The 22,402-nt window shown below is 44.7% G+C and overlaps 3 protein-coding genes across 3 annotated transcripts; all 3 read left to right on the top strand.

Moving 5' to 3' along the window:
• Positions 1-507: 507 nt before the first annotated feature.
• Positions 508-11,730, top strand: LOC114910211 (apolipoprotein L3-like). The gene is made up of 4 exons (XM_029250402.1): positions 508-1,099; positions 10,437-10,478; positions 10,562-10,847; positions 11,709-11,730. Exons 1-4 carry the CDS (start codon positions 508-510, stop codon positions 11,728-11,730), a joined length of 942 nt encoding a protein of 313 aa, XP_029106235.1.
• On the top strand, positions 5,854-8,993 carry LOC114910204 (amine sulfotransferase-like). The gene is made up of 6 exons (XM_029250369.1): positions 5,854-6,051; positions 6,872-7,077; positions 7,753-7,879; positions 8,181-8,275; positions 8,461-8,641; positions 8,747-8,993. Exons 1-6 carry the CDS (start codon positions 5,910-5,912, stop codon positions 8,872-8,874), a joined length of 879 nt encoding a protein of 292 aa, XP_029106202.1. The 5' UTR covers positions 5,854-5,909; the 3' UTR covers positions 8,875-8,993.
• Positions 11,731-17,474: 5,744 nt separating the features above from the next.
• Positions 17,475-20,705, top strand: LOC114910205 (amine sulfotransferase-like). The gene is made up of 6 exons (XM_029250370.1): positions 17,475-17,697; positions 18,524-18,729; positions 19,430-19,556; positions 19,843-19,937; positions 20,124-20,304; positions 20,410-20,705. Exons 1-6 carry the CDS (start codon positions 17,556-17,558, stop codon positions 20,535-20,537), a joined length of 879 nt encoding a protein of 292 aa, XP_029106203.1. The 5' UTR covers positions 17,475-17,555; the 3' UTR covers positions 20,538-20,705.
• The last annotated feature ends 1,697 nt before the right edge of the window (positions 20,706-22,402 follow it).

Below are 22,402 nucleotides of genomic sequence, written 5' to 3'. Positions count from 1 at the left end.
TCTCTTTACCCACACAAGTGAGTATACACACACACACACACACACACACACGCACGCACACACACTGTCTGAGACCGTTTGGCCCAAGCGGGCTTGCAGTGAACATGTTATGTGTTGAGTCAACTTTGAAACCCAAGTTAGGCTTTCTCATAATGATGAACTGGAGAACCTATTCATAATTAATAGAAAGAAGGTATAAATACATAAGGGGGGCGCAGTGGGTTGGACCAGGTCCTCCTCTGCAGTGGGTCTGGGGTTCGAGTCCCGCTTGGGGTGCCTTGCGACGGTCTGGCGTCCCACCCTGGGTGTATCCCCTCCCCCTCCGGCCTTACGCCCTGTGTTACCGGGTAGGCTCCGGTTCCCCGCGACCCCGTATGGGACGAGCGGTTCAGAGGGTGTGTGTGTGTGTGTGTGTGTGTGTGTGTGTGTGTGTGTGTGTGTGTGTGTGTGTGTGTAAATACATAGATTCCTTCTTCCAGAAAAAGTTTGACTTTTTTACTTGATTGCATGTTCATTGTTTCTGATAGGATGAACCAAGACTTCAGATTGGCTTTCCTGTTCAACAGTGATGCCCTCCGATTCACCCGCCTCTTCAGTGAACGCCAGGACAGGATGCAGCAGTTCTTGGCACAGCTGGAAGAGGGCGCTGTTCAGTTGGACAGAATGAAGATGGGGTTGAATATTTCCAGTGTGGTGGGCAGCTCAGTTGGGCTGGTTGGAGGGGTGCTTTCCATTGTTGGCCTGGCAATTGCCCCACTGACAGCAGGAGTATCTTTGACCCTCACAATGGTCGGGGTGGGACTGGGCGTGACGAGTGGAGTCAACAGCATTACCACGGGTGTTACTGAGCTGGCAGTCAATGCTCACCAAGGGGAGAAGGTTAATGGTGTCTTCCAGAGCTTCATGGAGGATGTGAAAACCCTGTTGGAATGCCTGAATCAAGTTGCCAACTCCCGTGTAATGAAAATGGAACCTGACAAAGTGGATACTGTGGTGGGTGCAGGGAAAGTCGTTGTAAGGACTGGCGTACTTGCTAAAAGCATTGACGCCATTGTAGATGGTACTTCTGCCCTGAAGATACTGAAAACCAAAGAAGCCAGTGGCAAGGCGGTGCTGCCCGGAATTTACCGAACATGGCCTCTGAGCTTGCTGACTTTGGGAAAGTTGCCAAGGGCACTCCCCTCGCTCTCGCAAAGTCAGCAAGAGCTGGCTTTATTGCCCTCAATTCGGTCTTTGTTGGACTGGATCTCTTTTTCATCTGCAAGGACAGCATTAACCTGGCTAAAGGCAACAAGAGCGATGTTTCCAAGATCATCAGAGGTCGAGCACGGCTGTGGCAGTCTGAGCTGGATTCATGGCAGAGAATCCACGACTCTCTGTGTAGAGGAATACGGCATTTCACAAAAAAGTTCTGTCATTCTGGAGAAGCCATTCTACTGCTTGTAGTTTGCATGTGCATTTTAAATTAATCATTTGCTCAAACAAAAGCCAAATTCCACATTATATTCAGATATGTTGATTGCATTATATTTCACCTGAAATTCATTTAGTCACAAAAATATCTGTCATAGGATTTGAGATGATAACTGGTCTAACTGCATGCTTTCAGGAAAGCTAAAATATCTAAAACAGAGCGCATTGAGAAAGCGATGCAGAGAACACAGTCGGATGTTGAGGCGGCATTTCAACCCACTGATGAAGAAAAAGAGGGAGTTGGAGCTTTTGCTCTCCATTCTGTCACCAGCCGTACTTGTTCGCCTTTAGCGGTACATCTTGTTGCTTGGATGAAAGTGTTACGTGATGAGATGAGATGGGATGGATGAGAGAATCAAACAGTCAAATGTTATGTGGTCAAGAGGGTCACACATGCTCTATGAAAGACCAGGCTGATAGAATGAGCTGTGTGGAAGCTAATATTGCCCACCTGGAATTGAGGGAATTCTCCCTCACCCTTGCAGCTTTGCAGACAAAACGCTGCTTTAACAGATAGCATGAATAGTGTTTAAAACAGCTTTGCGAGCACTCAACACAGGATCTCGGCTTTGGCGGAGAGGGCAGATACACAAGACGAGTCAGTAGACGACCTAAAACAAAAAGTGGTGTGGCACCAGGTGAAACTGTATGAAATGGAATGTAAAAACCGCTGTTGTAATATGAACATTGTAGGCTTAAGTCATCCAGAAAAGATGCCATTTGATGAGCTCACCAGAGTATTTAAACACTATGAAGATATACCGTGGTTTCTCTTTCCCAGGTTGTCAGAGGAGTCTACATGACAACCCACTGTCTGCCATTACATGTCATGTTAGAAAAATGTATTCCTTTAATTTGATGATTGCCTTTCTATCCCTTTTACTGTGTATCTCAAATATTGTGTATTGCTGTCTTAAAGGGTCATTTGCTCAAAATTTGTTTCAGTGAGTCCTGATACATATATATGTACTTTTTCTGTGGTCAATAAAATTGTTTAAAGGTGCACTTTTTCTGGAATATGAGGTAAAAAACAGCAGAGCAGGGCAATAATTTAAGCGATTGCTACACAAATACATATTAACTTCTTAAATTTTTTTTTAAAAAAATTCTGACTATTGAATACTGTATTGTTAAAATACATAACTGTTATTGGACAGTTATTTGCTTATAGCATTATTGTTTTTTTCCAATAAAAAACAAACCCCTATTTAAAAATACCAAATTGTGTTTATTTCTTTGAAATATAGGTAAGATTGGAATGAGCAGCCATGTTTGTGAAGGTAAGTGAAAGAACTCCAAAGGAATGAAAACCTGATACAAAATAACAGTGTAAAAATTAAAAAAAAAAAAATTAATAGCTTAATTACAGTTCTGGATTTTTTTTTTTTTTTTTGCTTTTCATTACACTTCTAAATAAGGTTGCCAACCCCTGCAGAAGGAAATAAGGGACAGTACAAGGGGACACTCGGGATTTCTTTGTAGCTAATGTACTGTATATGTGTAAAAAAGAAATCTCTGCTTGACTGAATTAAATGCTAAAAGGAATCTGAGATACATTTAATTTCATTATATCCTCTGGTAAGCCAAAGAGGCGAAACACATGGAGGAATAGGAGCTCTGGTCTGGCTTATGGATATGCCTAACTTCTGCCAGAACGCCTTCCACAGCCGAGAGGTGAACTGGGGGCCCTGGTCCAACACTATATCCTCTGGTAAGCCAAAGAGGCGAAAGACGTGGAGGAATAGGAGCTCTGCGGTTTCTAGTGCTGTCGGGAGCTTGGGGAGGGGTATCAGATGGCAAGCTTTGGAAAATCAATCTACGACGGTCATTATAGTGGTAATACCGTCCGAGGCGGGCAGGTCCACTAAGAAATCCAGCGCAATGTGGGACCGGGGCAGTTTGGCACCCGTAGGGGTTCCAGGAGTCCCGCAGGCTTCTGGTTAGAGGGCTTGACTTGGGCACACACCTGGCACGCCTGAACGTAGTCTTGCGTGTCCTCAGGTAGCGACGGCCACCAGAAATGCTTTTGGAGGGGAGCCTGGGTTTTGCTGTACTCTGGGTGGCTGGTTGCAGGATGATCGTGTGCCCACTGCAGGATTGTGGCTCTTAGGGGGAACGTATTGTTTGGCAGCGGGCTTACCTGGAGGCTCGGACTCTGTGGCCAGGGCTTGGGTGAGATCTTGGCTGAATTCCCATTGCACTGGAGCCACGAAGCAGGCCTGGGACAGGATGTATTCTGAGTCTCGTTCGAGAGGCTCTCGGTCGTGCATGCACGAGAGGGCATCTGCCTTGGTGTTCTTACTGCCTGGACAATAGGTGACAGTCAAGTTAAACCGGGTAAAAAGAGAGCCTACCTGGCAGGTCGGGTGTTGAGGCGTCTCGCCATCTGCAGGCACTCCAGGTTCTTGTGGTCCGTGAGGTAGATCAGAACCCCACGATTGATGAGGTCCCCGAGGATGTGGTTCACAAAGGCCTGGAAGACACTGGGAGCATTAGCGAGAATGAAGGGCATGACCAGATATTCGTAGTGGTCGATGGCAGTGCTGAAAGCAGTCTTCCATTCATCACTCTCGCATATCCTTACCAGGTTGTAGGCACTGCGCAGATCTTGCTTGGTGAACCACTGTGCTCAGTGGACGTGTTCCAGGGCTGCCGTAAATAGAGGCAAGGGGTGAGGGTATTTCTTGGTGACGCGGTTCAAACCCTGATAATCTATGCAGGGGCAGAAGCCCCTGTCCCTCTTCATGATAAAGAAGAACCCAGGTGCAGCGGGTGAGGTGGAGAGTCGAATGATCCCCGCCGCGAGGGCCTCGGTGATGTACTGCTGCATGGCCTGTTGCTCAGGTATGGAGAGAGGGAAGACCCGGCCCCGGGGAGGTGTCGCTGCCGGGAGTAGGTCAATGGCACAGCCTCAGGGCCGATGTGGAGGTAGCACTGCTGCCTGCTCTTTGCTGAAAACTTCATCCAGGTCTTGGTACTCGGGGGTATGTTCACCTGTGGGGGAGAGTCCAAACACTTGACCGACGTGGCCCTGCATGAGAGCCACAAACAGGTCCCCTCACATTGCGGTCCCCAAGACACCAAGTCACCTGTGCTCCACTTAAAAACAGGGTCTTGCAGGGCGAGACACGGAAAACCGAGGATTACTGGGTTCTCGGGAGCAGCGATAAGATAAAACTGCAGCTGTTCCTTGTGGCAGGCCCCCACCCCCAAGTGGAGGGGTTCGGTCTGAGTGTTGACAAACCCCCTTCCCAAAGGCTGTCCGTCTAGTGTGCTCACTTTCATCTGAACTATACACTGGAGCCAGGGCACGCTGTGTGTCTTGTCGAACCCTATATCCATAAAACAACCTGCAGCCCCCGAGTCCACCAAAGCTTGGGTTTCCACGGAGTATTGTCCCCAGGATAGAACCATGGGTGCAGTGAGACGGTTACAACGGAGCGTTCCACTCACCTGGGGCTTGGGGTGGATTGGGCAGTTGACTCGGAGGTGGCCCGGGTTCCCACAGTAGAGACAGAGGCGGTTCTGGAGTCAGCGCAGCCGTTTGGCGGTGGTGAGGAGGCCATGTCCAAGCTGCAGGGAGTCAACCTTCTCTCGGGGACGGAGGTGTCCGTCCGGAGCAGGTCGCAGGCTGGGCTCTCTTTCTTAGATGAGGCTGTCCAGCGTGACAGCTGTTTCGATGAACCGATCCAGCGCCCATCTCTAAAATCGTCTATGCATCGGGACGGTGTGCCATCGTACCTTGCCAGGGTCGCCAGCCGGGGGGCGTGTTCAGCAGGGAGTGTGGCTGCGGCAGAAAGAGGTTCCTTTGGGACCGGGTCGGTCTGCGCAATCAGCCCCTTTTCCTGCTGCACGCTTACCAGGTCCTAGAAAGCATCAGTCAGGCGCCTGAGAGCCTGCTCATGCGCTCCCAGCCGTGCCCCCAGGGTGGCGAGCACACGTTGGTAGAGCTCCTGCTCCGCTGGGTCCATTTTCAAGGCAGAATCACTGTCATGATTCCATCCAGGAATTGAATCGTCGGACCCAAGTGCAGAGCCCAGACAGAATTTATTGAGGAGAATCGGGAAATCATCGTCATAGCCATGCCCAATGACAGTGGGACTCACACATGCAACACAGCTCTCTCTCACATTTCTTTTCCTAATCTTTTAACACTTTTAACAATTTGTGTTATATGGGACAGTTGGCAACCCTAAACTTCTAAGCCTACCTTGCTCTGAGTTTTGTATTTAAAAGACCACATCCCCTCCTTTTTGACCGAATCTTATTTTCATGTACAGTTACTGTTATCGGTGATATACTCTGAGGACAGTTCATGAACATGTTCAAAGTCCAACCTGTGGTGTTAGCACTTTATTTGCTTTGCCTTTTGTACCATACTTCCACCACGTGTGTTTGATTGACCACTTTTAAACACGTAGAGAATAGAGAGATACATGGAGCCTGTAACACCTTATTTATGCCGATATAAAGGCTACATTTTTGGAGTAGGAGAAGTCACTCCGGAGTACATTGATTCACTTGAGACATTTGAAATAAGAGACAGTGATGTTTTTCTTGTCACTTATCCCAAGTCAGGTAAGAGACATCTAAGCTTTAGCAGTCTGTTTTAAACTTCCTGTAAGTAACTTAAAAATTTTACGTTTCATTTGTTAAACAGTTTGAGAATATGTTTGTTACCGTGAAGTGAAGCGTTATATTCAAATTTCAGGATCATGTCAGTGTTTTTTTGGGTTGTTGTAATACCAAATGTAAACAGTGAAGTTAGATAAGAAGAAAAATGAAGGAAATAATGAAACATATGATGTGAACTAGGTTACATACTAGGCTCCAGAACAACAAAGAAACATGCTAAATGAGTTGAAACTAGACCTTTGTTGGGCAAAACTGCGCAATGAATGTGTAAGCACATGCTAAGGGACTAGTAGACTTTAAAAGTAGTGTTAGAATTACTTTGTCATACTCACTATTACATTTATTTAGCAGACACTTTTGTCCAAAGCAACTTCCAACGAACTGTGTGTAGCGTTATGAGTCCACACACCTTATTCACCAAGGTGACTTACACTGCTAGATACGGTACTTACGAGGGGTCACTCATCCATACATCCGTGGAACACACTCTCTCTGTCACTCGCACACTATGGGGGACCCGAACACAGCATGTCTTTGGACTCCAGGAGGAAACCCACACAGACACATGGAGAACGTGCAAACTCCCCACATACTCTTGCATTACTCAGGTGCTGTGAGACAGCAGCACTGCTGGCTGCACCACCATGCCTCCCACCTTATTTCTCAACTACAGCCTGTCAAGAACTGTTGTTTTATGGTCTGCAGTTTGTGGATAGCTTATAAATTGTGTGTTTGAACTGGAAATCACTGTCTCCCCCTTTAGGCACTATATGGACTCAACAGATCATGATATTGATCAATGAAGAAGACGGCATGAAAGACGACTACAGTACTAACATGGACAAGATGCCTTGGCTGGAGTATCCCAAGGGAAGAGGGGATTATGCTAAGCGCCCCTCTCCTCGGCTGTTTTGCAGTCATCTCACTCCTGCACTAATGCCCTTAGGACTCAAGGACAAAAAGACAAAGGTGAGCTTGAATGGAGATCATATACAAAGTGTGTGCGGTGTGATAGCGCAGTGAGTCGTACTGCTGTCTCAACATGTTGGAGTGGTGTGAAAGGGCGTGGTTTCAGTCCCTGCTCAGTCTGTGTGGTGTTTACATATTCTCCGTATGTTTACATGAATTTCCTCCGAAAGGTCAGAAACGTGTTGCTCAGGAGGATTGGTGGCTCTAAAATCACCCGTTGTGTGTGTGTGTGTGTGAGTGACTAAGAGAAAGTATAGTTCACTAATGTATGGATGAGTGATTCATTGTAAATCAGCTTGGGGTGAAAAGGTGTGGGCTGATAATACTACTACGACATAGTCTTCAGAAATTACTTACTTACTAGAAGAAAACCATGTAAGTATTAAAATACGATTTAAAAATCAGAACCTCTCTTTTGCTATAAAGGATGGAAAAAGATGTCAAAATACAAGAAAAGGACAAATGAGAAATTATATGTAATGCTTAATTTGGACACAACTCGGGTGTACTTTGATTCATTTTTACCTTGCTTTTAAATGTAGGTTTAAAAGCACGGTAAAAACGGCTTCAGTGGCTTGATTGTGAGTGATGTCTCCAAGATCTCCAGAGTGAAGAATCAACTGAATTCTTCACTGTTGGCAACAAGTCCTTTTGATTTTTCTTTTTTTTTCCCAGATTGTGTATGTGATGAGGAACCCAAAGGACAACCTGATTTCCTACTTTCACTTCTGCCATTTCTGGAATCAGCTGGAGTCACCTAAGAGCTTTGATGATTTCATGGAACAATATCTTAAGGGACTTGGTATGGTTTAACTTGCACTCTCACATCAAGCACATCATTCTGACTTGTAAGCGAAAAAGGAGTTTTAGGCTGCTTGTTTAGATATTACTAGTTAGAGGTCGCATGAAGTATACTTCCATGGTGTCAAGGTATCATAGAGGATGTGGGAGAATAGAGGACATAGAGCTTAGTTAGAAGAAGGGAGGATGAACAGCAGAGAATGGGAATTGATGGTGGAGGGAAGGTGTCTATATCTACTTGTTCTTGGCAAATATGTTCACTGTTGCTGGATGGATGCATGGCTGGTACACCACTTCTGCAGTTACAGGTAGCTCTTGGTTTGACCACATCAGAGAGTGGTACACCAACAGAGAGCAATACAACATCTTGTTCCTTACCTATGAAGACATGATCAAGGTACTTCGTATAAAATTTGTGTTCAACATGAAGGGAGAACCTAAGTTAATGTAAAAGTTGTTGAAAATATTTTTGTTGCAATTCTGCTAAGCCCCACTGATTATTAGAAACAAAAAAGAAAATGAAGACACGAGACAGTAGCTGTGATCATTGTCACCTCTAACCATGTGGTCTCTCTTAACCAGGATCTGAGGACCGCAGTACAGAAGATCTGCACATTCCTTGGAAAGAACCTAGATGACAGGGCAATTGACCGCATTGTGGAAAGGGCTACTTTCAAAAACATGAAAAAAGATCCATGTGCTAACTATGAATTTTTTCCAGAGAATTATATCAATCGTGAGAAGGGCAGCTTCCTGCGCAAAGGTTCGTTTGCAGGAATAAAATGTTCTGTGCAGCCACACAGCCATTTCCTAGACCAATTTTGAGTTGCCAGTGAAGTCTGATGTTCTCACAAAAATTTTCCTACAGGTGTGGTTGGAGACTGGAAGACATTCTTCACAGTTGCTCAAAGTGAGACATTTGACCAGATCTACCAAGAGAGAATGCGTGACCTGCCTTTGAAGCTCACCTGGGATTTAAAGGAGCTTCCTAGATAATGTAGTATTCATAATGAGTACATATTAAAGAGCAATGACTGAGTGACCGGTTAACACCTGCTGTCAGTCGGAAAAGCAGAATTCATTTAATGTGTCCATCTTCTAGCAAAAAACAACAAACAAACCTTTGAAGGTAATAATAATAATAATAATAATAATGAAAATGTTTTGGGCAATTTATAGAGATTCCAGCTACTCTGCTGTTTCATAAATTCACTTAAGAAGACTAGATTGATGATTATTATAATAGGTTGTGTGAAAGAACAGAAAAACTAGCAAAGGCCTTTAGACCGAAAGGTCGCAAGTCCAAATTACAGCTGTAGTACCCTTGAGTAAGATAGATAACCTAAAGTGCCACATGAAAAATGACTAAAGTGTATAAATTGGTAAATAACTGTAGGTAGCTTGACTTTGTTGGTTGTGTTGGAGAAAGGCATCAGCTAAATGTGAGTGCTTTCTTAGTCTGCACATTTTTTTTCATATAGGTGCAAACAATTGTCCTGGAAATTCTGTCAAGGATTTCTCTCACGCGTTTGTCTTTTTTTTTTTTTGATTATCACATGAAGGAATGTAGAAAAATGCCAATGAAGCACAAATGTAAAATTAAAGGCAAAAAAGAATTCCCAGTCATGCTTTATTTTACACAGTAATACTGACTTCATGATACTGCACCCAGTCTTTTCTGTGTAACTGAACTCTGTACAGGCTGTCTCCGTGTTTGAACGTCCGACTTAGGTAAAATCCATACTTACCAACCAACCCCAGTAAAGCCTGTTATATTAAAATTTCGAGTTACGTACAATGGTTCAAACCAGGTGTTACTTTGCGATGCACATCAAAACATTGCGCGGGATAAATGGTCTCAGACAGTGTGTGTGTGTGTGTGTGTGTGTGTGTGTGTGTGTGTACACTTTCTTTCCTTAATGACATACAAAACCTTTACTGTAATACTGTAAATTTTTGAAAAAGGAATACTTGGAAATCTAAAATGTGCTCTTTCCCATTGATATTAATGCAGAAGACATTAAATAATCGTCTAAAACAGGGGTCTCCAACCTTTTTGTGAGTGAGGGCTCCCTGAAGAGATAAAATAGTCTAGAGGGCTACTTGTTTGATATACTCAAAAAGTATATAATTTGTTATAAATATAATAAATATAAACACAGTGGTACTTTTTAAACTTTCAATTAACAACATTATGTCAAAGGGATAATAAAATATCTTGATATCCTGTCCTGGCATAAAAAATATTAATGATTTCTCACAAGTTGTTTTAATATTTTTTATTAAACAATCAATCCTGGAAAATATACAAAGAAAATTTATTGAAATATGTACATTTATCATTTTTTTTTCTTCCACATTGCATTGAACACATTTCCCTAAAGACTCATCACACTGGAAAACCATTTGCACAAACCTAAGTCTTCAGTTGCTTCGTTACGTTCGCTGATATAGCCGTGACTCGTCTTCCAGAGCTTCATGGAGGATGTGGAAACCCTGCTGGAATGCCTGAATCAAGTTGCCAACTCCTGTGTAATGAAAATGGAACCCTTTCAAAGTGGATACTGTGGTGGGTGCAGGGAAAGTCGTTGTAAGGACTGGCGTACTTGCTAAAAGCATTGACGCCATTGTAGATGGTACTTCTGCCCTGAAGATACTGAAAACCAAAGAAGCCAGTGGCAAGGCGGTGCTGCCCGGAATTTACCGAACATGCCCTCTGAGCTTGCTGACTTTGGGAAAGTTGCCAAGGGCACTCCCCTCGCTCTCGCAAAGTCAGCAAGAGCTGGCTTTATTGCCCTCAATTCGGTCTTTGTTGGACTGGATCTCTTTTTCATCTGCAAGGACAGCATTAACCTGGCTAAAGGCAACAAGAGCGATGTTTCCAAGATCATCAGAGGTCGAGCACGGCTGTGGCAGTCTGAGCTGGATTCATGGCAGAGAATCCACGACTCTCTGTGTAGAGGAATACGGCATTTCACAAAAAAGTTCTATCATTCTGGAGAAGCCATTCTACTGCTTGTAGTTTGCATGTGCATTTTAAATTAATCATTTGCTCAAACAAAAGCCAAATTCCACATTATATTCAGATATGTTGATTGCATTATATTTCACCTGAAATTCATTTAGTCACAAAAATATCTGTCATAGGATTTGAGATGATAACTGGTCTAACTGCATGCTTTCAGGAAAGCTAAAATATCTAAAACAGAGCGCATTGAGAAAGCGATGCAGAGAACACAGTCGGATGTTGAGGCGGCATTTCAACCCACTGATGAAGAAAAAGAGGGAATTGGAGCTTTTGCTCTCCATTCTGTCACCAGCTGTACTTGTTCGCCTTTAGAGGTACATCTTGTTGCTTGGATGAAAGTGTTACGTGATGAGATGAGATGGGATGGATGAGAGAATCAAACAGTCAAATGTTATGTGGTCAAGAGGGTCACACATACTCTATGAAAGACCAGGCTGATAGAATGAGCTGTGTGGAAGCTAATATTGCCCACCTGGAATTGAGGGAATTCTCCCTCACCCTTGCAGCTTTGCAGACAAAACGCTGCTTTAACAGATAGCATGAATAGTGTTTAAAACAGCTTTGCGAGCACTCAACACAGGATCTCGGCTTTGGAGGAGAGGGCAGATACACAAGACGAGTCAGTAGACGACCTAAAACAAAAAGTGGAGTGGCACCAGGTGAAACTGTATGAAATGGAATGTAAAAACCGCTGTTGTAATATGAACATTGTAGGCTGAAATCCTCCAGAAAAGATGCCATTTGATGAGCTCACCAGAGTATTTAAACACTATGAAGATATACCGTGGTTTCTCTTTTCCAGGTTGTCAGAGGAGTCTACATGACAACCCACTGCCTGCCGTTACATGTCGTGTTAGAAAAATGTATTCCTTTGATTTGATGATTGCCTTTCTATCCCTTTTACTGTGTATCTCAAAAATTGTGTTTTGCTGTCTTAAAGGGTCATTTGCTCAAAATTTGTTTGAGTGAGTGCTGATACATATATATGTACTTTTTCTGTGGTCAATAAAATTGTTTAAAGGTGCACTTTTTCTGGAATATGAGGTAAAAAACAGCAGAGCAGGGCAATAATTTAAGCGATTGCTACACAAATACATATTAACTTCTTAAATTTTGTTAAATTTTCACATTGGGGTGTCCCAGTGATTATATTTCAGGTAAGTCATCATTCTATTTAAAAAAAAAAATTCTGACTATTGAATACTGTATTGTTCAAATACAGAACTGTTATTGGACAGTTATTTGCTTGTAGTATTATTGTTTTTTCCAATGAAAAACAAACCCCTATTTAAAAATACCAAATTGTGTTTATTTCTTTGAAATATAGCCAAGATTGGAATGAGCAGCCACATTTGTGAAGGTAAGTGAGAGAACTCCAAAGGAATGAAAACCTAATACAAAAATAACAGTGTAAAAATTAAAAAAAAATAATAATAATTTAATAGCTTAATTACAGTTCTGGATTTTTTTTTTTTTTTTGCTTTTCATTACACTTCAAAATGGGATTGCCAACCCCTGCAGAAGGAAATAAGGGACAACACAAGGGGACACTTGGGATTTCTTTGTAGCTAATGTACTGTATATGTGTAAAAAAGAAATTTCTGCTTGACTGAATTAAATGCTAACATGAATCTGAGACACATTTATTTTGTCATGCTAAAGTGTCACTGTCATAATTCCGTCCAGGAAGTGAATCGTCGGACCCAAGTGCAGAGTGTAGGCGGACTTTATTGAAGGGAATCCGGAAATCGTTGTCAGAGAAACAATCGAGGGTCACCGAGGAGCAATCGTCGTACAGGGAGAATCCAAGAGCCATAGTCACAGAACACGCAATGGGTCGATGGCCATGAGGAGGGGGTGAAGGTTCAGGAGAGGGGTCGGGGAGCAGGAATAAGGAAAGGGAGATCAGGAGAGGTAAGCAAGCCGATGAGAGAGACGCGAGTGAGTAGCAAGGCTGAACGTAGGTTCCGCATCTGACTGCGCTCCGTGCTTTCCTTTTATGCGCTCGTCCCGATCTGCCGCTGGCGTTCCTCGTTGCGCCGAGGTGGAGGGCGTCGAAGTCCCCTCCCCACGAGTGGCCTTCACCGCTCGACGACAACCCAGCAGATGGCCCCGGGGCCTGAGCGCGGGACGGCCTGGATGTTCTCTATGGAAAGCTGGGAGCAAGTCAGGGTCTAAGATATCTCAAGCAGCCACCCAGCATTGCTTCTCTAGCCTATAGCCCTCCCAGTCGACCAGGTACTGTAGGATGCCACCCTGTCAACGGGAATCCAGCAATGCTCGCACTGTGTAGGCGGGCGGGGGCACCCCCATACTGCAAGGGGATCGGAGGGGGCGAGTCCAGTGGTGGTTGATGCAGGTGTTGCGGCGCAAGGCTTGAAGAATGATGTGTGGAAAGTCGGGTGGATCCTCAGTGGATGTGGCAGCTGGAGGCAGTAGGAGACCGGCATCGGACTTTGAATGGGCCGATGTACCGGGGGTTGAGCTTCTTGGATAGGTAAGCCCCCCTGTGTCCCCTGGTGGACAACCAGACTCTCTGCTCGGGCGAAAAAGAGAGCGGACGCCTCCGACGGTCCTCCTGCCACTTCACCTGGGCCTGGCTGTGAAGGAGATGCCGCCGAACGGTCCACCAAACTTCGACGCTGGCCTGGTACCATGCGTCCACCGCCGGTATGTCACTGGAGGCAGTTTGCTATGGGAACAACAGGGGCTGATACCCCAACATGCACTGAAATGGAGAGCAACAAGTGGACCCATGAGGTAGGGCATGTTGGGCATATTCAGCCCATGGTAAGTACCTTACCCACTGCCGGGGCTGCTTCATGCAATAACTGCGCAGGGACCGGCTTACATCCTGCCGGAGTCTTTCCACTTGCCCGTTCGCCTGCAGGATGGTACCCCAAGGTCTGGCTTACGGATATGCTTAACTTCTGCCAGAACGCCTTCCACAGCCAAGAGGTGAACTGGGGCCCCCGGTCCGACACTATAACCTCTGGTAAGCCAAAGAGGCGAAAGACGTGGAGGAATAGGAGCTCTGCGGTTTGTAGTGCAATCTGAAGCTTGGGGAGGGGTATCAGACGGTAAGCTTTGGAAAATCGATCTACGACGGTCATTATGGTGGTCTTACCGTCCGAGGTGGGCAGGTCCACTAAGAAATCCAGCGCAATGTGGGACCAGGGGCAGTTTGGCACCCGTAGGGGTTCCAGGAGTCCCGCAGGCTTCTGGTTAGAGGGCTTGACTTGGGCACACACCTGGCACGCCTGAACGTAGTCTTGCGTGTCCTCAGGTAGCGACGGCCACCAGAAATGCTTTTGGAGGGGAGCCTGGGTTTTGCTGTACTCTGGGTGGCTGGTTGCAGGATGATCGTGTGCCCACTGCAGGATTGTGGCTCTCATCCCGGGGGGAACGTACTGTTTGGTAGCAGGCTTACCTGGAGGCTTGGACTCTGTGGCCAGGGCTTGGATGAGATCTTGGCTGAATTTCCATTGCACTGGAGCCATGAAGCAGGCCTGGGACAGGATGTATTCTGGGTCTCGTTCGAGAAGCTCTTGGTGGTGCATGCACGAGATGGAATCTTCCTTGGTGTTCTTACTGCCTGGACGATAGGTGACAGTAAAGTTAAACCGGGTAAAAAGAGAGCCCACCTGAGTGTTGATCAACCCCCTTCCCAAAGGATGTCCATCTAGTGCACTCGCTTTCATCCAAACTGTACACAGGAGCCAGGGCACGCGGTGTGTCTTGTCGAACCCTATATCCATAAAACAACCTGCAGCCCCTGAGTCCACCAAAGCTTGGGTTTCCACAGAGTATTGTCCCCAGGATAGAACCATGGGTACAGTGAGACGGTTACAACGGAGCGTTCCACTCACCTGGGGCTTGGGGTGGATTGGGCAGTTGACTCGGAGGTGGCCCGGGTTCCCACAGTAGAGACAGAGGCGGTTCTGGAGTCAGCGCAGCCGTTTGGCGGTGGTGAGGAGGCCATGTCCAAGCTGCAGGGAGTCAACCTTCTCTCGGGGACGGAGGTGTCCGTCCAGAGCAGGTCGCAGGCTGGACTCTCTTTCTTAGACGAGGCTGTCCAGCGTGACAACTGTTTCGATGAACCGATCCAGCACCCATCTCTGGCCCTGGAACATCATTTCCTTTCATAGCCTGGGATTCAGTCCGCGCCAAAAACAGGCGAGCAGGGTGGTCTGGTGCCAGCCACTGAGCTCCGCAAGGGTTCTGAACTCCACCACATAATCTGTTGCCAAGCGGTCGCCTTGCACCAGGTGCAGGAGGCATTTGCTGGGGGCCTGGTCGGGGCGGGGAAGCCCAAATACCGACTGGAAGCGGGCTTTGAAGTCCTCGTATGAGTACGGGGAACAGCGCCCCCAAGCACCGGTGGCCCAGTCCAGCGCTCGACCGGTGAGGAGAGAAACCAGGTAAATAATCCAGCTCTGATCTGAGCGGTACACCTGTGGCAAACTGGTAAAGATGAGCTCCCACTGCAGCAGAAAGTCTGCGTATCGGGACGGTGTGCCATCGTACCTTGCCAGGGTGGCCAGCCGGGGGGTGTGTTCAGCAGGCAGTGTGGCTGCGGCAGAAAGAGGTTCCTTCGGGACCGGGTCGGTCTGTGCAATCAGCCCCTTTTCCTGCTGCACGCTTACCAGGTCCTAGAAAGCATCAGTCAGGCGCCCGAGAACCTGCTCATGCGCTAGGCGGCGAGCACACGTTGGTAGTGCTCCTGCTCCGCTGGGTCCATTTTCAAGGCAGAACCTTCTGTCACGATTCCGGCCAGGAAGTGAATCGTCAGACCCAAGTGCAGAATGTAGGCGAACTTTATTGAGGGGAATCGGGAAATCGTCGTCAGAGAAACAAGCGAGGATCACAGAGGAGCAATCGTCACACAAGGAGAATCCAAGAGCCATAGCCACAGAACACGCAATGGCTTGATGGACACGAGGAGAGGGTGAAGGTTCAGGAGACGGGTCGGGGAGCAGGAACAAGGGAAGGGAGATCAGGAGCGGTGAGCAAGCCGATGAGAGCACTGCGAGTGAGTAGCAAGGCTGAACGTAGGTTCCGCATCTGACTGCGCTCCGCGCTTTCCTTTTATGCGCTCGTCCCCTGATCCACCGCAGGTGTTCCTTGTTGCGCCGAGGTGGAGGGCGTGACAGTCACACACCATTGCACACATATCACTATAGCGTCTGCCTAGGCGAAGGATGTTTTTCACAATAGTTTCTGCTTTTGTACGTCTACAAGAAATTTTCTTGACTATCTTTGAGTCTCGGTCACTTGTAGTAATCTGGTAGCGCAGTCAACACTGTTGTAGCTGATATTGTGCTTTACAGTGCGGTAAACATGGGCCAGCGCAGCTGCACTAACCTAGAAGTAAAAAGCTGAGATGAGGATTAAGATGTCATCTTTTTTCTTTGCAGATAATCAGAAAATAAATAATTATTCTTTTTTCCTTTTTAGGGCGTGCAGTGGCGCAGCAGGTTTGACTGGGTCCTGCTCTCTAGTGGGCCTGGGATTCGAGTCCTGCCTGGGGTGCCTTGCAATGGACTGGTGTCCCATCCTGGGTGTGTCCCTTCCTCCTCCAGCCTTATGGCCTGTGTTGCTGGGTTAGGCTCCAGTTGGTTGCAACCCCGCTCAGGACAAGCAGTTTCAGCGTGTGTGTGTGTGTTTGTTTGTTTTGTTTTCCTCATTGACCAATCCATGGGCCTGTCACCTCACTGGGCAATACTGTATGTTTTGTCTTTATTTACAGCTTACACCTATAACATCTAAAATAAATGTCAAATGTAGTTTTATACTGCAAATGTATTTTAGCCAATTTATGATACATTTTGTAATATATTTTGAAAAGTAGAAGTTTAAAGAAAACGTGTCTGTCTGTGTAATACAATATACAAAAAACAATAGCCCACCATATCAGCATGGGCTGAGGTGGGTGCAACAAAAATCTCTCTAATAAACTTTACAGTTTGCCATAAACTCCTTCTCCATTGGTTCTCTGCCTCCCATTCTTTTTTATACCTCTGTAATCTTTTTCGTTTACGAGGTGAGCTCTTAGTAGCCTTGATGACATCTAGTCATCTAGTTAGTAGCTATACCTGCCTTGTCCCTTGACCCCCCACACTGTCAAATGTAGCATCCAGGTAACATAGCCATGCCCAATGACAGTCAGACTCACACATGCAACACAGCTCTCTCTCACATTCATTTTCCTAATCTTTTAACACTTTTATGCAAACTGCAAAGTTTCTGTATGCAATAAATATATGTAATAAATACTTTTAAATGTCTCTGGGTGTGAAAGCTTAAAGTACAGGCCAAACCACGTTCTGTATAGTTTTAATACGGAGCACAACTCTTTTCCCTTAAATATGGAACGATTCCGTATAATATGGGACAGCTGGCAACCCTAAACTTCTAAGCCTACCTTGCTCTGAGTTTTGTATTTAAAAGACCACATCCCCTCCTTTTTGACCGAATCTCGTTTTCATGTACAGTTACTGTTATCGGTGATATACTCTGAGGACAGTTCATGAACATGTTCAAAGTCCAACCTGTGGTGTTCGCACTTTATTTGCTTTGCCTTCTGTACCATACTTCCACTACGTGTGTTTGATTTACCATTTTACACACGTAGAGAATAGAGAGATACATGGAGCCTGTAACACCTTATTTAAGCCGATATAAAGGCTACGTTTTTGCAGCAGGACTGAACACTGCAGAGTACATTGATTCACTTGAGACCTTTGAAATAATAGACAGTGATGTTTTTCTTGTCACTTATCCCAAGTCAGGTAAGAGACATCTAAGCTTTAGCAGTCTGTTTTAAACTTCCTCTAAGTAACTTCCTCTAAGTAAATTTTACGTTTGATTTGTTAAACAGTTTGAGAATATGTTTGTTACCGTGAAGTGAAGCGTGATATTCAAATTTCAGGATCATGTCAGTGTTTTTTGGGTTGTTGTAATACCAAATGTAAACAGTGAAGTTAGATAAGAAGAAAAATGAAGGAAATAATGAAACATATGATGTGAACTAGGTTACATACTAGGCTCCAGAACAACAAAGAAACATGCTAAATGAGTTGAAACTAGACCTTTGTTGGGCAAAACTGCGCAATGAATGTGTAAGCACATGCTAAGGGACTAGTAGACTTTAAAAGTAGTGTTAGAATTACTTTGTCATACTCACTATTACATTTATGTAGCAGACACTTTTGTCCAAAGCAACTTCCAACGAACTGTGTGTAGTGTTATGAGTCCACACACCTTATTCACCAAGGTGACTTACACTGCTAGATACGGTACTTACGAGGGGTCACTCATCCATACATCCGTGGAACACACTCTCTCTGTCACTCGCACCCTATGGGGGACCCGAACACAGCATGTCTTTGGACTCCAGGAGGAAACCCACACAGACACATGGAGAACGTGCAAACTCCCCACATACTCTTGCATTACTCAGGCGCTGTGAGACAGCAGCACTGCTGGCTGCACCACCATGCCTCCCACCTTATTTCTCAACTACAGCCTGACAAGAACTGATGTTTTATAGTCTGCAGTTTGTGGATAGCTTATAAATTGTGTGTTTGAACTGGAAAGCACTGTCTTCCCCTCTAGGCACTATATGGACTCAACAGATCATGATATTGATCAATGAAGAAGATGGCGTGAAAGACGACAACAGTACTAATCTGGACAAGATGCCTTGGCTGGAGTATCCCAAGGGAAGAGTGGATTATACTAAGCGCCCCTCTCCTCGGCTGTTTTGCAGTCATCTCACTCCTGCACTAATGCCCTTAGGGCTCAAGGACAAAAAGACAAAGGTGAGCTTGGATGGAGATCATATACAAAGTGTGTGCGGTGTGATAGCGCAGTGAGTCGTACTGCTGTCTCAACATGTTGGAGTGGTGTGAAAGGGCGTGGTTTCAGTCCCTGCTCAGTCTGTGTGGTGTTTACATATTCTCCGTATGTTTATATGAATTTCCTCCGAAAGGTCAGAAACGTGTTGCTCAGGAGGATTGGTGGCTCTAAAATCACCCGTTGTGTGTGTGTGTGTGTGTGTGTGTGTGTGTGTGTGTGTGTGTGTGTGTGTGTGTGTGTGTGTGAGTGACTAAGAGAAAGCATAGTTCACTAATGTATGGATGAGTGATTCATTGTAAATCAGCTTGGGGTGAAAAGGTGTGGGCTGATAATACTACTACGACATAGTCTTCAGAAATTACTTAGAAGAAAACCATGTAAGTATTAAAATACGATTAAAAATCAGAACCTCTGTTTTGTTATAAAGGATGGAAAAAGGTGTCAAAACACAATAAAAGGACAAATGAGAAATTATATGTAATTCTTAATATGGACACAACTCGGGTGTACTTTGATTCATTTTTACCTACATTTAAAAGCAGGGTAAAAATGGCTTCAGTGACTTGATTGTGAGCGATGTCTCCAAGATCTCCAGAGTGAATAATCAACTGAATTCTTCACTGTTGGCAACAAGTCCTTTTGATTTTTCTTTTTTTTTCCCAGATTGTGTATGTGATGAGGAACCCAAAGGACAACCTGACTTCCTACTTTCACTTCTGCCATATCTGGAGTGAGCTGGAGTCACCTAAGAGCTTTGATGATTTCATGGAAAAATATCTTAAGGGGCTAGGTATGGTTTAACTTGCACTCTCGCATCAAGCACATCATTCTGACTTGTAAGCAAAAAAGGAGTTTTAGGCTGCTTGTTTAGATATCACTAGTTAGAGGTCGCATGGTGTCAAGGTATCATAGAGGATGTGGGAGAATAGAGGACATAGAGCTTAGTTTGAAAGAGGGAGGATGAACAGCAGAGAATGGGAATTGATGGTGGAGGGAAGGTGTCTATATCTACTTGTTCTTGGCAAATATGTTCACTGTTGCTGGATGGATGCATGGCTGGTACACCACTTCTGCAGTTTCAGGTGGCTCTTGGTTTGACCACATCAGAGAGTGGTACACCAACAGAGAGCAATACAACATCTTGTTCCTTACCTATGAAGACATGATCAAGGTACTTTGTATAAAATTTTGTGTTCAACATGAAAGAAGAATCTCAGTTAATGTAAAAGTTGTTGAAAATATTTTTGTTGCAATTCTGCTAAGCCCCACTGATTATTAGAAACAAAAAAGAAAATGAAGACACGAGACAGTAGCTGTGATCATTGTCACCTCTAACCATGTGGTCTCTCTTAACCAGGATCTGAGGACCGCAGTACAGAAGATCTGCACATTCCTTGGAAAGAACCTAGATGACACGGCAATTGACCGCATTGTGGAAAGGGCTACTTTCAAAAACATGAAAAAAGATCCATGTGCTAACTATGAATTTGTTCCCGAGAATATTTTCCTTCGTGAGAAGGGCGGCTTCCTGCGCAAAGGTTCGTTTGCAGGAATAAAATGTCCTGTGCAGCCACACAGCCATTTCCTAGACCAATTTTGAGTTGCCAGTGAAGTCTGATGTTTTCACAAAAATTTTCCTACAGGTGCGGTTGGAGACTGGAAGACAATCTTCACAGTTGCTCAAAGTGAGACATTTGATCAGATCTACCAAGAGAGAATGCATGACCTGCCTTTGAAGCTCACCTGGGATTTAAAGGAGCTTCCTAGATAATGTAGTATTCATGATGAGTACATATTAAAGAGCAATGATTGAGTGGCCAGTTAACACCTGCTGTCAGTCGGAAAAGCAGAATTCATTTAATGTGTCCATGTTTTAGCAAAAAACAACAAACAAACCTTTGAGAATAATAATAATAATAACACACACACACACACTTTCAGAATCGCTTGTCCCATACGGGGTCACGGGGAACCGGAGCCTACCCGGTAACACAGGGCGTAAGGCCGGAGGGGGAGGGGACACACCCAGGACGGGACGCCAGTCCGTCACAAGGCACCCCAAGCGGGACTCGAACCCCAGACCCACTGGAGAGCAGGACCCGGTCCAACCCACTGCGCCACCGCGCCCCCCTATAATAATAACAATAAAACCTAATGAAAATGTTCTGGGCAGTTTAAAGAGATTCCAGCTACTCTGCTGTTTCATAAATTCGCTTAAGAAGACTAGATTGATGATTATCATATGTGCCCTTGAGTAAGATACATAACCTAAAGTGCCACATGAAAAATGACTAAAGTGTATAAATTGGTAAATAACTGTAGGTAGCTTGACTTTGTTGGTTGCGTTGGAGAAAGGCATCAGCTAAATGTGAGTGCTTTCTTAGTCTGCACATTTTTTTCATATAGGTGCAAACAGTTGTCCTGGAAATTTCATCAAGCATTTCTCTAATGATTTTGTCTTTTTTTTGATTATCACATGAAGGAATGTAGAAAAATGCCAATGAAGTACAAATGGAAAATTAAAGGCAAAAAAAGAATTCCCAGTCATGCTTTATTTTACACAGTAGTACTGATTTCATGAAACTGCATCCAGTGTCTTCTGTGTCACTGAACTTTGTAGTCTCCGGGTTGTGAATGTCCGAGTTACGTACAATCCGTAGTTACCAACCAACCCCAGTAAAGCATATTACATTAAAATTCGAGGTACGTACAATAACAAATGCGTAATAACAAACAGGCACTATTTTATGATGCGCATCAAAACATTGCACATCTACAGTGGTTCGTCGCCTCATGGGCGTGTGAGCCCGAGGTAAGACAATGACTTCCTTCTTTTCAGTTGGACCACGTTACTGTTAACAGTGTCTCGTGTGTTGCCTTTGTTTTTTTTTGATTGACAGCTGACAGTTATAGAAACAACTCGCTTATGGAGCCCAAAGAATTTGATAGGAAGACAATAAGTTTGTTCTGACCAGTGATTACATTGGATCAGTTTACATAATTAGGGTTGTTTGGTGGTTTTGAGAACACACAACAGTTTCAATACAGTCTGAATATTTCTGTTTTTATTGCCTTTTGCCTTGGAATTATAGGAGTTCTGCTTTACTTGCCCTCAAATAAGAGGAAGAACACTCTGCTGTTTAAATGGGCAAAACACTGTAGAGTTATAAAAAAGGGTATGTGGGATAGCTACTACGTTGATGTTTCCATTTATTCATTTAACAGACGTTTTTCTCCAAAGCGACTTCCAAGAAGAACTCTGTACTGTGTTTATCACCTTCTGCCCCGAAGTGACTTGCCCTGCTAACGTAACATAGTGGTTAAAGCTGTTGGCTTTAGATCCACTGGGATCGAGTCCCAGCTGTAGTCCTCTTGAGCAAAGTATTTGCCCGAAATTGTTCTAGTAAAATCACCCATGTGTATAAAGGGGTAAATACTTAAAGAATACTGTAAGTTGCTTTGAATAAATCTACAGTAAAATGAATGTGTTTGATTTTGCTGCCCCCTGCTGGCTACACCAGTGATGGCCTTTCTGTGTTTCCCCATAGTTGCGAATTTACATTACATTATGTTTTAGAAACCAGTTACACCACATGTTTCTCTTAGGCCCAGGTATAGTGTGTGACATTTTGAACA

This window comes from Scleropages formosus, chromosome 3 (assembly GCF_900964775.1).
Source record: "Scleropages formosus chromosome 3, fSclFor1.1, whole genome shotgun sequence".
Taxonomy (NCBI): Eukaryota; Metazoa; Chordata; class Actinopteri; order Osteoglossiformes; family Osteoglossidae; genus Scleropages; species Scleropages formosus.
This window is presented reverse-complemented; position numbering and strand designations above follow the sequence as displayed.

Bases quoted from the DNA above. Each gene is read 5' to 3' on its own strand.
- LOC114910211 (XM_029250402.1), top strand. From the start codon at position 508: ATGTTCATTGTTTCTGATAGGATGAACCAAGACTTCAGATTGGCTTTC. The intron at 1,100-10,436 runs GTGGCAAGGCGG...ACCCTTTCAAAG, and splicing joins ACTGAAAACCAAAGAAGCCA to TGGATACTGTGGTGGGTGCA. The intron at 10,479-10,561 runs GCGTACTTGCTA...GCCAGTGGCAAG, and splicing joins GAAAGTCGTTGTAAGGACTG to GCGGTGCTGCCCGGAATTTA.
- LOC114910204 (XM_029250369.1), top strand. From the start codon at position 5,910: ATGGAGCCTGTAACACCTTATTTATGCCGATATAAAGGCTACATTTTT. The intron at 6,052-6,871 runs GTAAGAGACATC...CTCCCCCTTTAG, and splicing joins TGTCACTTATCCCAAGTCAG to GCACTATATGGACTCAACAG. The intron at 7,880-8,180 runs GTATGGTTTAAC...CCACTTCTGCAG, and splicing joins ACAATATCTTAAGGGACTTG to TTACAGGTAGCTCTTGGTTT.
- LOC114910205 (XM_029250370.1), top strand. From the start codon at position 17,556: ATGGAGCCTGTAACACCTTATTTAAGCCGATATAAAGGCTACGTTTTT. The intron at 17,698-18,523 runs GTAAGAGACATC...CTTCCCCTCTAG, and splicing joins TGTCACTTATCCCAAGTCAG to GCACTATATGGACTCAACAG. The intron at 19,557-19,842 runs GTATGGTTTAAC...CCACTTCTGCAG, and splicing joins AAAATATCTTAAGGGGCTAG to TTTCAGGTGGCTCTTGGTTT.